The sequence below is a fragment of the Phacochoerus africanus genome, chromosome 9 (genome assembly GCF_016906955.1).
Source record: "Phacochoerus africanus isolate WHEZ1 chromosome 9, ROS_Pafr_v1, whole genome shotgun sequence".
Classification (NCBI taxonomy): Eukaryota; Metazoa; Chordata; class Mammalia; order Artiodactyla; family Suidae; genus Phacochoerus; species Phacochoerus africanus.
In genome coordinates this window covers 54,101,380-54,117,404 of record NC_062552.1, presented here as the reverse complement: position 1 = coordinate 54,117,404, position 16,025 = coordinate 54,101,380, and the positions used below count along the sequence as shown (strand labels likewise).

The 16,025-nt window shown below is 45.2% G+C and overlaps 1 protein-coding gene across 1 annotated transcript; it reads right to left on the bottom strand.

The window, feature by feature from the left end:
* Positions 1–6,312: 6,312 nt before the first annotated feature.
* Positions 6,313–15,168, bottom strand: ZNF774 (zinc finger protein 774). The gene is given in 5 exon segments (XM_047796949.1): positions 6,313–6,767; positions 6,769–7,850; positions 8,829–8,935; positions 13,248–13,370; positions 15,044–15,168. Coding segments are annotated over 4 exon segments (1,458 nt in total). The 5' UTR covers positions 13,355–13,370; positions 15,044–15,168; the 3' UTR covers positions 6,313–6,605.
* Positions 15,169–16,025: the final 857 nt, after the last annotated feature.

Genomic DNA, 16,025 nt, shown 5'->3' with positions numbered 1-16,025 from the left:
ATTAGACCCCGAGCCTGGGAAGCTCCATATGCTGCAGGTGCAGCCCTAAAGAGAAAAAAAAAATGGCGTGCCAGACTATTATAGAGTTGAAATCTGGGGAGTGAGGGGAAGAAATGAGCAAAAGACAAGATGTTTCCTTTTTTTTCTCTCCTTTGAGTGCTTTTGTGTTTTTTGGAACATTTTACAGAAAGCATGTGGTACTTTTACAATTAAAAAGAGGGAGAGAGAGATACAGTGTGGGGGCAGAAGCTATGTGACTTGGCAGCAGCAAAATACAGGAAACAAGGGGGAAAGAGAGATCTAAGCTGGAGGCAGGCTGGAGGTGGGAAGCCCAATTAAAAGAGCCTCGACATGATAGCCTGAGAACACAACACATATTAATAGAAGTTTGACAAAAGGGGGAGGAAAGGAATGTGACAATGGGCTTTAGGAAGAATTATTTTGAAGCAGGAAGGTTTTTTTTTCCTGTATTTTTTTCCGTATCTCTCCGGGGCCTGTTATGGCATTTGCTGATGACAATCAGTTATTGGAGACTTACTGTTTGCCAGACACTGTGCTAAGCCCTTTATGACATGTATTGAATCAATGCCTTTAATTTCTCTCTGGAATACACATGGCTGCTAAATCAAACTTCCTGAGATGCTGATGGCGCCTCTCCTCTACTAGAAAACCATCAGTGACAGACCCTCCACTCTCCAGGGAATAATATCCAAATTTGGCCTCGCAACTAAGAGCTTCCTTGCTGTGACTCTCACTTACCTGTCCAGCTTCACCTCACACTGCGGCTTTTTCAGCATGAGTTCCTTGCCTGTGGGTGTGCATTCATTGATTCATCCAGTGAACACTGACTGAGCATCTGCTACCTGCCAGGCACTGTTTTAGGTGTCAGGGAAAGAATGGTAAACAGGAGAAATAGCCCCTCATCCCCCCACCATGAAGTTTACCCAAACAAATAAGTAAATGAGAAAATATCAGACCGCTGTAAGGACTTTGATGGAAATAAAAGAGGATAATGTGATAGAGAGTGTCTGTTGGGGAGAAGAACTAATTTATTTATTTATTTTGTCCTTTTGTCTTTTCTAGGACCACATCCATGGCATATGGAGGTTCCCAGGCTTGGGGTCTAATAGGAGCTGCAGCTGCAGGCCTACACCACAGCCACAGCAACGCAGGATTTGAGCCGCATCTTCAACCTACACCACAGTTCACGGCAACGCCAGATCCTCAACCCACTGAGCAAGGCCAGGGATCAAACCCGCAACCCCATGGTTCCTAGTCAAATTTGTTAACCACAGCTGTGCCAGCAATGCCAGATCCGAGCTGCATCTTTGACCTACACCACAGCTCCTGGCAACGCTGGATCCCTAATCCAATGAGAAAGAGCAGGGATTGAACCTGAAATCTCATGGTTCCTGGTCGGATTCATTTCTGCTGCACCATGACGGGAACTCCTATTTATTTATTTATTTATTTATTTATTTATTTATTTTTTCTTTTTTAGGGCCAAATCCTAGGCATATGAAAGTTCCCAAGCTAGCAGTCAAATTGGAGATTGTGTGACCTCATGGAAACACCGGATCCTTAACCAACTGATCGGGGCCAGAGACCAAACCTGAGTCCTCATGGATACTAGTTGGGTTTGTTAACACTGAGCCATAACAGGAACTCCCAAGAATTAATTTAGATGGGAAAGTCTCTCTTAAGAGGTGAGATTTAGGCCGAAACCTGGTTGTCAAATAGGAGCCTAAGCAAAGATCAGGATGAGGGACATTCTGAGCAGAGCCAACAGTACCAAGGCTCTAAGGTGTGAAGGACCTTGGTGGGATCAAGGAACAGAGAGAACGCAAGTGGGCTGAAGCACAGGGAGTGAGAGGGAAGGTGATATCAGAAGATGCTGGGGAGTTCCCATTGTGGTTCAGTGGTTAACGAATCCAACTAGGAACCATGAGGTTGCAGGTTCGATCCCTGGCCTCACTCAGTGGGTTAAGGATCTGCCCGCAAAGGCCGGCGGCTACAGCTCCGATTCGACCCCTAGCCCGGGAACCTCATATGCTGTGGGTGTGGCCCTAGAAAAGACAAAAAAGACAAAAAAAAAAAAAAAAGAAAAGGAAGATGCTGGAAGGTGGCTCAAACCGAAGTGAACAGCCTTGTAGGGTCTGGATAAAGATTAGAGTCTTATCCTACAGCAATGGGGAACTGCCATTTTTAAGCATATAGGTGATGTGATTAAATTTAGGATTTTAAAAAATCACTGGCTTCTGCAAGGAAAAATTAGAGCAAAAATAAAATCTAGGAGATCAGTTAGGAGGCCACTGCAGGAATTCATGGAGGTGGGGTCATTTGGGACTAGCGAAGTGATGGTGGAGATGGAGTGGTTGATATACAGGGTTGAGAGCAATCTGAGGGGTAAAGTGGACAGGGCTTGGTGGTGGTGTGGATTTTGAAGTGAGGGAGAGAGGAAGTGTGGAGAATGTGCAAGAAGCTAATGGCCCACCATAGGGTAGAAATAGAGGAAACTGTGGAAAGTCAGTGACCTCAGCTCTTACTAATACCATTTAAGTATTCCCTGCTCATGGCGGAGGGTGGGGTAGGAAGCAGGTGTCAGTGCCACAAAGCAAGTCACACATCACCTGTCCAGAGCTCACAGAGTCCACATTGTAGCTCAGTGGTAACAAACCCTCATGGATACCCATGAGGATGTAGGTTTGATCCCTGGCCTCGATCAGTGGAGTAAGGACCCGGCACTTGCCGTGAGCTGCGGTGTAGTTCACAAACTTGGCTCAGATCCCACGTTCCTGTGTCGGTGGTGTAGGCTGGCAGCTGTAGCTCTGACTCGACTCCTAGCCTGGGAACCTCCATATACTGCATGTGTGGCCCTAAAAAAAAAAAAAAAAAAAAAAGAGCTCACATCTTATAAGGTAGACATATCTGTACAACATGAGAAACAAGGTGATAGAAAAAGACACAATAGATGTTACAAGCCAGGGACCTGTGTCTGTTAAATGCTAGTAGGAAGTCGAGATGGCAGGGGGCTGGAGCCTTGGGATTGCTGAGGGATCCAGGCTGTAGACTACCTGCTTCATCTGCTCAGAGCGTGAAGCTGCCCACGTGGAAGAGTCTGCTCACAACGTGGACAGTCCTGAGGCCTGTGAGAGCCCCCAGTTCGTGAAGTGCAGACAGATTTTTTTTCTGATTTCTCGGGTAGACTGATGCCTAGAGGGATCAACTGACCTGTCCAAAAACAGCTGGCTAGTAAGTAACCATACCCAAAGCAGAGGCTGGCTCTTCTGACGCCTGGTTCTGTGCTGCCTCCACACTCTGCCTCCTGAATCAGGGGTTGCTCTCAATGAGCACACATCACATTCCTAGCTGGGATGAGGATTATGCCTGACTGTGCTAATAATGCCGTTTTGTGTCTTTCTGTTCTCTAACTGGCTCCTTCTCATGGGATGCTCTTCTAGGACATTTCACATTAATCCAGGGCAAAATTCTCAAAATGTCACTTCTGAGGAAGATCAGCATCAACCCCTATCTTTCACATTCCACACCCTCCCCCTCCCCCTCCAGCCAAAACACTTCCGCTCCTGGAGAGATGGTACCCCTGGATTTCACATGAATTACCCCGTAGCTCTGCCTGCCAGCCTTTCCCTTATCATCTCATCTGATTTTTACACATGATTTGTCATTTAACATACTGATCATATTTAATTTAGAACAATGCAATATGTGTGGGGTTTTGTTTTGGACTGATTCCCTCAGGACCACTGGTGCGATTCAAACAGACATACATATACCATTCCTTTAAAAAAAAAAAATCTGCAGGAGTTCTCTTGTGGAGCAGCAAGTTAAAGATCCAGCATTGTCACTGCATCAGCTCAGGTTGCTGCTGTGTCTTGGGTTCAATCCCTGGCCCGGGAATTTCCGCATGCCCTGGGTTGTGTGGCAAAAAAAAAAAAAAAAAGGAAAAAAGAAACACATATTGCCACCTCTCCCCCTGCCCCAGAGTTTCCAATTCAATAAGTCTCAGGTAGGGGCTTAGAATTTGCATTTCTAACAAGTTCCCAGGTAATGACAATGCAACCAGTCTGGGCTCATATTGTAAGAACTCACAGCACTGGAGTTCCTTTTGTGGCTCAGTGGAAACCAATCTGACTAGTATCCATGAGGATGCAGGTTTGATCCCTGGCCTCACTCAGTGGGTTAAGGATCCAGCATTGCCGTGAGCTGTGGTGTAGGTTGCAGATGTGGCTCTGGAGTAGGCTGGCAGCTACAGCTCTGACTGGACCCATAGCCTGGGAACTTCCATATGCCACCAGAGTGGCTCTAAAAAAAGCAAAAAATAAAAAAAAAGAGAGAACTCACAGCACTAGATAATTTTTTTTTCCCTTCATCATCTTATTAAAGACGGAATTTAGGTTATCAGCTGAGTTCTATTCCCCACGAGTTACAGCCCTCAGATGGGATTCCACATAATAGAAGAGAACTAGCGTTCCAAGGCCAATGTATTGATTAAGTCTGTATTGACATAGGAAGGCTTGAAAGAAAAAGCCTTCAGTCCACACTTTTCTCTCCAGAGTGTTGAACTCCCTGCTGCTTCCCTAACCACTTACATCTGTCCTTAGCCCTTGCCTCTTACTCCATGAGGATCAAGGACTCCCAGCACAGGACCCTATAAACTCTCAGGAACTTAGGCTACATCCCTCCACCATTTCCAAATTCAGAGTGGTCTGATGGACATTATACAGGTCTTCCAGTCCTTTGATGTCTCAGAGATGCTCCAACACACCCCAGACACACCATTAACTCTGTGACCCACAAACAAGTGGTTTAGCATTTGAAGGCCTTAGGTTTTCTTTTCCTTTTTTTTTTTTTTTGGCTTTTTTAGGGCCACACCTGAGGCATATAGACGTTCCCAGGCTAGAGGCCTAATCAGAGCTACAGTTGCCAGCCTACACCACAGCTCACAGCAACGCCGGATCCTCAACCCACTGAGCGAGGCCAGGAATTGAACCCGAAACCTCATGTTTCCTAGTTGGATTCCTTTCCGCTGTGCCATGACGGGAACTCCAAAGGCCTTAGGTTTTCGGTAGGTAAAAAAGAGGTCCCTCAATATGAGAGAGAACAGGACACCTGGAGAAATATTAGCCAGAGTTCTCTGGAAAAAAAGGCATTAGCAACAACAGTCTAACATTTAACTTTAGCGATATTACATGTTATAGTTTAACAACAATGTGCTTGCGTGTGTTCGTGTCTTCGCATATGTGTATTAGATCCTCACAACCTTGTGAGGTAGGTAAGGTAGGGCCTGCGAGAAGGTGAACATCTGGCCAAATGAGGGGTCAGGACCAAGACTCAAAACATCTCACCTTCTCAGTGAGGTAGGTGTTCCTTCCAACACACAGCTGTCCCTCAGTTTCTTTCAATCAAATAGAGGACTGTACGAGTGAATAAAACAAATGACACTAAAAGGATCAGAGAATGGCAGTAACTTAAATCTAAAGGGCCAATGATCCAGCACCTGAGAAAACAAGAATTATTTCCCTCAGCTAAACGCCAGGAAGGATCCCTGCAATATCATTTAACATTGTCAGCAATTTTGCTTATATAGTCCTACAGTCCTTTTCCAGGTCCCCGTGGCTTGCTCATCACTGGGTACGTTCTGTGCCTCAGAACCTCCAGAGGCAGCGCCCCCATACACTGCTGTACAAAGAGCTCCTGAAATTCCTTCAGCCTCAAAGTCACAGGACTGCAGACATCCCCTACAATAATTCTGCCTTGTCATGGCAATGAGACATCTGGTGACTAATGCCTGCATAGAACCGGATTAGGAGAGCATTTTCTGTTTTGGGGTTTTTTTTTTTGTCTTTTGTCTTTTGTCTTTTTAGGGCTGCACCCAAAGCACATGGAGGTTCCCAGGCTAGCGGGTCCAATCAGAGCTGTAGCCGCCTGCCTACCCCACAGCCACAGCAATGCCAGATCCAAGCCACGTCTGTGACCTGCACCACAGCTCATGGCAACGCCAGATCCTCAACCCATTGAGGGAGGCCAGGGATTGAACCCACAACCTCATGGTTCCTAGTCAGATTCATTTCCACTGAGCCACAATGGGAACTCCTTCTGTTTTATTAAATCTATGCATTCACACCCCAAATCTCCTACCTCTAGTCTGATTGCTTGCAAGTTCCGGGCTTGTGGGGATGCACTAATAAATTCCTTGTTGAGTAATAAAGATGATAAAAGCTACCAACCCTATAATGAATATCTTTTAAGGGCCAGGCATTATAGTAAATAAGACTCGGGATTGACATGAAGGATGGTAATGCAACTACATTTATCTCCCTTCTTTTTCAGTAACAAGGCATCAACCAGTAAACTCACATTTCCCTAAGAGTCAGTCAAAAACCCTGAAGGAATGCCTTTTAGGTTCAGAATATTATTTGGACCCTAAAGGTTTACCCTTGCCATTAAAGCATGGAAAAAAGCGAACAGATCAGGCCCCCCTCGAGCCTCTGATGCCTAAGTGCAGATTTTCTCTCTCTGGAAAACTTGAAGGTAATATTGATGGAAATCTGGAAGGGAGCAGCAGAGCCACTAAAGACTATTTCTTAGATCAAGTGGGTGTTTTGATGGCATAAAAGATGTGCTTTCTGTCGGAAGCTCTTGTCACACTGACTACAGCGAAATGGTTTTTCTCCCGTGTGTGTTCTCTGGTGTGTGAGAAAGTGGGAGTGCTGGTTGAAGGTTTTGCCACACTCAGGACAGCAGTATCGGTCTGTCTCCTAAGTGGATTCGTTGGTGGGTAATGAAGTGAGAGCTCTGACTGAAGCTCTTCCCACACTCATCACATTTATAGGGTCTTTCTCCCGTGTGGATCCGCTGGTGCTTAATGAGGGCAGAGCTGTCGGCAAATCCTTTCCCACAGCCGTCACACTTAAAAGGCCTCTCACCGGTGTGTGTCCTCTGGTGCGTGACCAGATGTGAGCTCTGATTGAAACTTTTGTGGCAGTAAGGACAACTGAAAGGCCTTTCTCCCGAGTGCGTGCTCATGTGAGCTCCAAAATGAGAACTATCTCTAAAGCCCTTCCCGCACTCCGGGCATCGAAAGGGCCTTTCCCCCGTGTGGGTTCGTTGGTGTTTAATCAAATCCGAGCTCTGGCTGAAATGCTCGCCACAGTCCTTGCACCGGTAAGGCTTCACTCCCGTGTGGGTCCTCTGATGGGTGATGAAATTTGAGCTACGACTAAAGCTCTTATGACACTCGAGGCACGTGTAGGGCTTCTCTCCTGTATGGGTTCGCCGGTGCATTGTGAGGTGTGGCTTCCGTCCAAAAGTCTTCCCACACTCAGGGCACTCATGGGGTCTCTCCCCTGTGTGGGTTCTCTGATGTTTGATGAGGGTTGAGCTGTCGCTGAATTTTTTCTCACATCCATTGCACTGGTAGGGTTTCTCTCCTGTGTGTGTTCTGCGGTGAGTGACAAGGTCTGAACTCTGCTTGAAGCCTTTCCCACACTCCATGCATGTATAAGGCCTCTCACCAGTATGGGTTCTTAGGTGTCTTATGAGATAGGAGCTCTGGTTAAAGCTTTTTCCACATTCTGCACACATGGGCTTCTTTCCTATATATCCTTCCAGGAGCTTGTTTAATTCCTTCTCCTGTGAAAAGGGCTCCTGCCGGCCCTCTCCTGGAAGGGTTCCATGCTGCCCTTCGAATTTAAGACCCCTCTCCCAGTTGCCTCCCCAAATAGGCATATGAGAAATATCGTTATTGGCCCTTTCCGTGGATGTTCCACCTGGTTCTGCCGTTTCAGAGATGATGTCCCGATTGAGTTTTACGACCTGATTCTTAAAGTCTGAAAAATTAACAGCAGTAACAGAGAATAAAGTTATCGCTTATCAGGAAAGATCATCCGAAAGCAGCGAGAAAGATTAAGATTTGTGTTCTGGCAACAGACCACAGTGAATTTGATGACTCTCATTTTGACTTTGTGAAAAGTTCATTGAAGATCATTGAGCTTATGGAACACGTGAATTTCGCAGCCCTTTTATTTTAAGATGGTCAGATGAATCTTGAGTGACCTGGCTATCTATCCTTCAAGAGTATACCACATATTATCGAAATTGGGCAACTTCTTTCAGAGATGTTCTAGACTATGAAATATTTACTTAGGATGAAAGCTATATTTGGTCAGTTACTGACTTGCCAAGAAATCAAATTTAAACTTCCATTAGTAAGAGCCAAAGTCTAGGGCAGCATTCCAAATTCCTCATTTAAACAAGGGCTGAGGCGTTCCCGCCGTGGCACAGTGGAAACGAATCTGACTAGGAACCCCAAGGTTTTGGGTTCAATCCCTGGCCTCGCTCAGTGGGTTAAGGATCTGGCGTTGCTGTGAGCCATGGTGTAGGCTGGCAGCTGCGGCTCCGATTTGACCCCTAGCCTGGGAACTTCCATATGCCAGGGGTGTGGCCCTAAAAAGTAAAAAAATCTAAAAAAGATAAACAAAGGGGAGTTCCCGTCGTGGCACAGTGGTTAACGAGTCCGACTAGGAACCACGAGGTTGCGGGTTCAGTCCCTGCCCTTGCTCAGTGGGTTAACGACCCGGCGTTGCTGTGAGCTGTGGTGTAAGTTGCAGACGCGGCTCGGATCCCGCGTTGCTGTGGCTCTGACATAGGCCAGTGGCTACAGCTCTGGTTAGACCCCTAGTCTGGGAACCTCCATATGCCGCGAGAGCGGCCCAATAAATGGCAAAAAGACAAAAAAAAACAAACAAAAAAAAAGATAAACAAGGGCTGAAATGCTAGATTTCTGCCCATCAGGTAACACATCTCACCTGTGTGACTTTCCCTTTGGATCTTGCTCGCCTCAAAATTTTGGAGTGGTAAAATCCATGGCTCTTCTTTCTGCTCCAGATGGGAAATTACACTTGGTCTAGAAATCCTACAAGGAAAGCGAACACAAGATGTTAATTTGAGCCAATCACACAAGGCCTGATCAAAATGCAAGCCCTCCTTCTTCCCTGGGTAGAGGAGAACACCCAGCAAAACTCTAACATGTGTTTGGTCTCGTTAAAAGGGCAGCCATGGAGTTCCCTTCATGGCTCAGCAGTTAGTGAACATGACTAGTATCCATGAGGACGCAGGTTCAATCCCTGGCCTTGCTCAGTGGGTTGAGGATCCGACATTGCTGTGAGCTATGGTGTAGGTTGCAGATATGGCTTGGATCTGGTGTTGCTGTGGCTGTGGTGTAGGCCAGCAGCTACAGCTCCTATGCGACCCCCAGCCTGGGAACCTCCATGTACCATGGGTGTGGTCCTAAAAAGTAAAGAAAAGGGGGCGGCAGCCACAATGAATCGATAAACAGGGTGATCTTCCCAGGAGGCTGAGAAAAAGCTATTTTCCTCCCGTTAAAAAAAAATATATATATGTATGTATATATTCTCCCATGGCACAGTGGGTTAAAGGATCTGGCATTGTTACCACAGCAGCTTGGGTTACTGCTGTGGCACGGGTTCAATCCCTGGCTCAGGAACTTCCACATGCCACGCGTGAGGCCAAAAAAACATTTAGATTGAGTGATAGAAACTCTAGAATAAGCGCAATAACTCATTTCTGAAGGCACAAGGCTAAACCCATGTGGAGAGATAATTTTATCAGAAACAAAGCTGTCATGACCTCACCCTTGGAAAGAATCAAGGAAGTTAACTATAATGTTTGGTTTTTACATTTTCCCAGAAGGGCAGCAGTCAATACAGTCATGAGAAAAAAGATAAACACTGCCTTAGGGAAAGCAAAAAAGGGAAAAGGACATGAATAGGTTCACAAAAATAAAAAAATAAAAGCAGCCTATAAATATATGAAAAACAGCTAACCTCACCATTATGCAAAGAAATTCAAATTACAACAATGAGACACAGGCAATATAGTGAAGAAGAGTGCAAACTCAAGAGTCATATTGCCTGACCACACACATGGCCCCGCCTCTGCACTCTCCAGCCCAGCAGGATGGGGTCCTCACACTCCAGTCCCCAGCACACATTTTTTCACTGTAGGTCCAAGAGCATCAGGAGACCTAGTTCCTAGGAGTCAGTACCCCCAGCCTCCCCCAAAAGGCTGATAGTGAGATTTTCCAGTGGCAAACTACAGACTGTGGGGGCAGAACCGGATCCCTTTGAGGAAGGGGGATGTCTTTCCTGGGTAGAATTGTTATATTCTTGTGATATCTGCTTGCTGATCTGAAAATGTGGAGATGTTTCATTGTGGAAGGGAAAAAACACTCTTTGCTAATGAACCACTCAATAATTGATTTGATTACATGTGGTTAATATAGGAACCAGATGTGGGTAAAAATATCTACTGTTTTTATTTATTTTTTAAATTCAGTGCTGAAAGGGGAAAATAGAGTTATTTCTTTGAAACAAATGATTTATTTGATGTGACTTTTGTATGCATGACAAATCTTGTTCGAAGATGAATTTAAAATAGTGATAACCAATACTTTCCATCACTCTGACCATCCTTGAAGTTTCACCTGTCACCGTGATGACTGTTATCTGATTTTTTTTTGTTGCCGGCAGGTGCTGTCATTGGCTTGGCTTGTCTCCCTGTGATGTGCGTGTGTGGTGGGGAGCAGTAACTTGGTAACAATAAAAATTAACAACAACAAAAAAAAAGAGTCATATTGCCTGAGTTTGAATCCTAACCCTTCCTCTTACTAGCTGTGTGACCTCAGGAAAGTTACTTAAACTCTCTGTGTTTCTGTCAGTGTCTTCATGTATAAAATAGGGATAATGATAAGACTTACCTAACAGAGTTGTGAGAGTTGTAAGGATTAAGTGATAACCCCTCAATAAATGTTAGCTATCACTATTATTTTACCCGGACTCATAGATTATAATACCCACATGATAGATAGAATATGAAGAAATGGACGCTTTCATATAATGCTCACATAACTAAATAAATTGATTCAATCATTTTGGAAGACATTTAACAAAAATACCAAAGACCTTAGAAATGTATCTATTCTCTGGCCCAGCAATTCTAATTCTGGGAATTAGAAGGAAATGAAAAAGGTTAAAAAAGAAGAAGGAGAAGAAAGTTATGCAAAAGGTGTATTAGCTAATTATTAACTAATTACACTTCAAGAAACAAGATTTTTGGAGTACCCATTGTGGCTCGGTGGAAACGAATCCAACTAGCATCCATAAGGACTCAGGTTGGATCCCCAGCCTTGCTCAGTGGGTTAAGGATCCAGCATTGCCATGAGCTGTGGTGTAGGTTGCAGACTCGGCTTAGATCCTCTGTTGCTATGGCTGTGGTGTAGGCTGGCACCTACAGCTCCAATTCGACCCCTAGTCTGGGAACCTCCATATACCACAGGTATGGCCCTAAAAAATAAATAAATAAATAAAATAAAATAAACAAGACTTTTAAAAAGACAATTAGCTAAGAGATGTTCATCACAATACCAGTAAAAATTTGAAATGACCTACATGTCCCTCAAAAAATAATTACATTTGATCAAGCCATATGAAATTGCCATTTTATAGGTAAAAAATTGTCAAAAAATGGCCACCTATGCAGCAGGTCAAGGATCCAGCATTGTCACTGTAATGGCTGGAGTTGCTACTGTAGCATGGGCTCCACCCCTGGCTCAGGAACTTCTGCATGCCAAGGATGTGGCAAAATAAAACCCACATATATGGTTCAATTTAATGTAAATTACTGCATTCTATACAACAAAATACTAAGTTGTCATTTTAAGTAATATACAGAAAGATGGTTCATTTTTTATTTTTTTAATTAAAAAAAATTTTTTTTGGTCTTTTTGCCTTTCCTAGGGCCGCTCCCGCGGCATATGGAGGATCCCAGGCTAGGGGTCTAATCAGAGCCGTAGCCGATGGCCTACACCAGAGCTACAGCAACACGGGATCCGAGCCACGTCTGCAACCTACACCACAGCTCATGGCAACACCAGATCCTTAACACACTGAGCAAGGCCAGGGATCAAACTCGCATCCTCATGGTTCCTAGTCGGATTCGTTAACCACTGTGCCACGACGGGAACTCCCAGAAAGATGTTTATTGTTGTCAAATATATTCATAATACAATGTTTAAGAAAATAAAATGTGCAATTGAAAAATTTGGTATGATCCCAGGTTTCTTCTTCTCCTTTAGGGCCGTACCCCCGGCATACGGAGGTGGGGTCTAATGGAAACTACAGCCGCAGGCCTTTGCCACAGCCATAGCCACAGCCACACCAGATCCGAGCCACATCTGCAACCTACACCACAGCTCACCGCAACGCGGGATCGTTAACCCACTAGCAAGGCCAGGGATCAAACCTGAAACCTCATGGTTCCTAGTCGGATTCATTTCCACTACACCATGACAGGAACTCCTTTATTAAATTTATTTATTTTTATTTTCTTAATCGCATATATGCTTAAGAAAATGACTGGAAGGATCATAATCCTTCAGCAGTAGGATGGATGACTTTGGTTTTCATTTTGCTTGTCTTTTTCTTCAATGAGTATGAAGAAAACATTGTGTCAATTACAAAATGTTACTTGTGTAATAGACATGAAGTAAAGCAGGGAGAAGGGGAAGCCATGGTATTTTAGAAAGAGCTCTGGCGGTTTTTTGGTTTTGTTTCTGTTTTTTTTTGTCTTTATAGAGGTTCCCAGGCTAGGGGTCAACTACTAGGGGTTGCCACAGCCACAGCAACGCCAGATCCGAGCGGTGTCTTCGACCTACACCACAGCTCATGGCAATGCTAGATCCTTAACCCACTGAGCGAGGCCAGGAATCGAACTCTTGTCTTCATGGATACTAGTCAGGTTCGTTAACCATTAAGCCACGACGGGAACTCCTGTTTTTGTTGTTTTGTTTTGTTTTTAAGTGACAGGGGGAAAAAAAAAAACCTATGAGGAGAGCTCCCCCCTTTCCACAAAGACCTGGATTGGACTCTCATCTCTGCCACTTATGAGTCTCAGGGTCCTAAGCTGGAAAAGGAGGATGAAAACATATATATCAAAGGGGGAATGGCAAAATATCAATAAAACAATAAATATCAAAGAGATCTGCAAATTACTAAGTGCCATAAAAATGGAAGTCATTCCTTTTCTGCCAGGGAGGCAACAATTACTCTTACAGAGATCTGGAACTCTAAGAGACCAGCATCGCTGGAGACCACTCAGATCTGGGCCTGCTCAAGATATCTAAGTCTAAAGGAGAGTAGTATTCTTACCCATTGAGAGCCCATTCTTCTAACTGTGCAGGGTAGTATCCCTGAAGAGGACTCTCTAAGCAGTGGCCAGGTAACCCACTCTTCCCTGAAGTCCCCAGCCACATCATTGAGCGTCATCAGTTCCTAAAGCAAGAGACCTCAGTATGTATCAGTAGCTCTTTAGATATTCTCACCACTGTCTCAAAATCATAAGACAGACACTACAGCCACGCATCATATCCAACCAACACCCCTCCCCAGGCCAGAATAGCTCTGTGTGCTGTCAACCATAGAAGTGTTGCTTTTCTTTCTCTGTTTTTACATCATCTTTCCCTTGACCAACTTGCTCATCGCCAAGTGAAGCCTGAGCCTCCCAAACACATCTATGGAAACTTCAGTCTTTGGAAACATTAATTTTTTGAGGAATAAATTGTCCATGATGGACAAGATAAACAGAGGAGAGAATGTGCAGGTATAACTTGATTTCTGGAAAGTTTTGAACTCTCTCCAACTACACTTTCCTCATCTAAGTAGGAAATTGCAGTTTTAATTATACTTATATCAGTTAGAATAGCTGACTTTTCGTGGCTTGTAGATTTGATGTCAACCTCAGGGAACAGACTATGCAGAAGCTCAAAGGGAATTGCCCTAGGTACCACTCTATTTCAAGGTTTAATGCAGTCAGAAATGGAACTTAAAAGGACATGTATTTAAAATGAAAAAAACAATATGGACAAGCTGTAAAATTAAGTGAAATTCAATGAGGATAAGGACAAAACAAAATACTTGGGGGCTAAAAACAACCATTAACACATTAATAAAATGATCATAAGTATTATGAAAAAATTATTTGGGGGGAGATGGTCAGGTTACTGGACGAATCAGTAATTTATTGAGTAGCTAATATGTTGTAAGGCATTAGGGGTCACAAAGACATGTGATAATACTTGTTTGTTTTCCCACTTAAAAAAGTTTCCAATAGAAACAAATACAAAGAATTCTGCATTTCAGTGGAGGATGGACCAGAATGGTATGAAGAAATTTCACATCTTTGTCTCACCAAAGAACCTGGCTACTGCTCGGGTACACACAAAACCACTTTTCATGGAAACATTTATGCATTTATTATTGGTCACTTATCATGTACTGGATTTTTAACAACCTAAAAACCTTAGGTAATACCTTTCATCTCTCTGGCTTAAAACCTTAACAAATTAAAATAAAGTCATTAGGAAGTGAAAACTGTTATGAGTTTTGAAATTTTATTTCTATATCCATTATAAAACCCAACAGAAGGGCCCACCTGCAGGAGACAGCAGGATTGAGCGGATGAGAGTTCTTAGCCAGGGCTAGAGAAACCCGGTTTCCCAAACAGTCTCCTGCCCCTGCCCCCTTTTGAGAGTGACCTCAAGGCCCTAGAGCGCGGAGGTGCGGTGACTAAGTGCCATTGTGAGAAGCACCAGTTTGTTCACTGGGTTTATTAATAGGAACATGACCACATGGGTAGGGCTGACACCCATTCTCCTCCCTCCGTGCTGCAGGCCCTAATCTGGATGCAGCGGTCAGAGGGTCGCAAAACTAAGCTGAAACCAGGGGACCAGCCACAAGGAGCAAAAAATTAGGAGTATGAGCTATCCAGATGCAGGCGGAGAAAACCGCGGCTACCTCTCCCCAGTCCTCAGCAAGACACGCGGGCTCCGAAAGGCAAGCGGGGGGATCCCGCAGGGGCGTTGGCGGGGCGGCGGGCAAGCCCTATCCACGTCCCTCAGCATCGCACGAGCGGCAGCCGCAGTGATCTCCTTCCCCGGCTCACTCACCACCCAGGGACCCAGCCGAGGATGGAGCACGAAGGGAGGGTCCTCCACTGCCAAGCCAAACTGGCCAGCAACGCCGTGGCGGTGCCGCCCAGAACACGACCGGGACTCGTGACAGGGCTGTGGGGACACAGGTGGGACTCTGGGCTGGACAGCCAGCAGCCGGAAAACACCGCCCCTGTCCTCTTTCCATTGGCTTCTCGGTTTCTGGGACGAGAAGTATTCCTTGTCCATAGGCTGTTAGAGCTGTCAATCACAGCTGAGTCTTTTGGGAGACGTAGTCCCAAAGAACTGGGAGTACCGGGACGCCCAATTCCCTGCGGTGACAAGTGTAACACCCAGTTCCCGAGCTGCCCGGCCGCTGGAACCGCCTCTTCAGAGCTAAGAAGGGGATCCAAAGACCGTACATCCAGAGAGGGATCTGAGATTCGAACCTCCGGGCCTCACCTGACTATCGCAGAGCAGCCTTGTACCAATTACTGCATCGCCCGCGCTCTGGCACCTAGACCTTCCAGAGCGCGGAGCAGCTCATCGATCCGACCTTGCTGTGCAGCCTCCTCCGCCGGGTCCCTCTCTCCCCCTACCCCGGGGCGGCCATGGCCTGAATGGTGTCTGCCTCTTTACAAGTTCCAGGCCAACTCGGACTGGGCATAACAAACCCCATCAGGAGCCGTTAGTGGAAAACAGACCGTCAGCTTCCTTCTCTTAGCACAGTTGCCAGGCATATCCCCTTTCCATTGGTCAATACACCTGTTAATGGCCAGAGGAGGCCAGCGAGAGTGTCAAGTATTCTAGGAAATGTGGTATTAGGTTCCAAACTGTGGAGACTCCTGGATCTCTCCTGAGAGCCGGTATTCATTTTGAGGGGGTGGGGGATGTCTAGCCAATAAATAATGGAAGACTTTCCTTACCATCAGAAAAATACGCCTGTCTACTCTGTTGATTTACTGCAATTTAAAAGAGGAAAGTATATTTTGTGATGAAC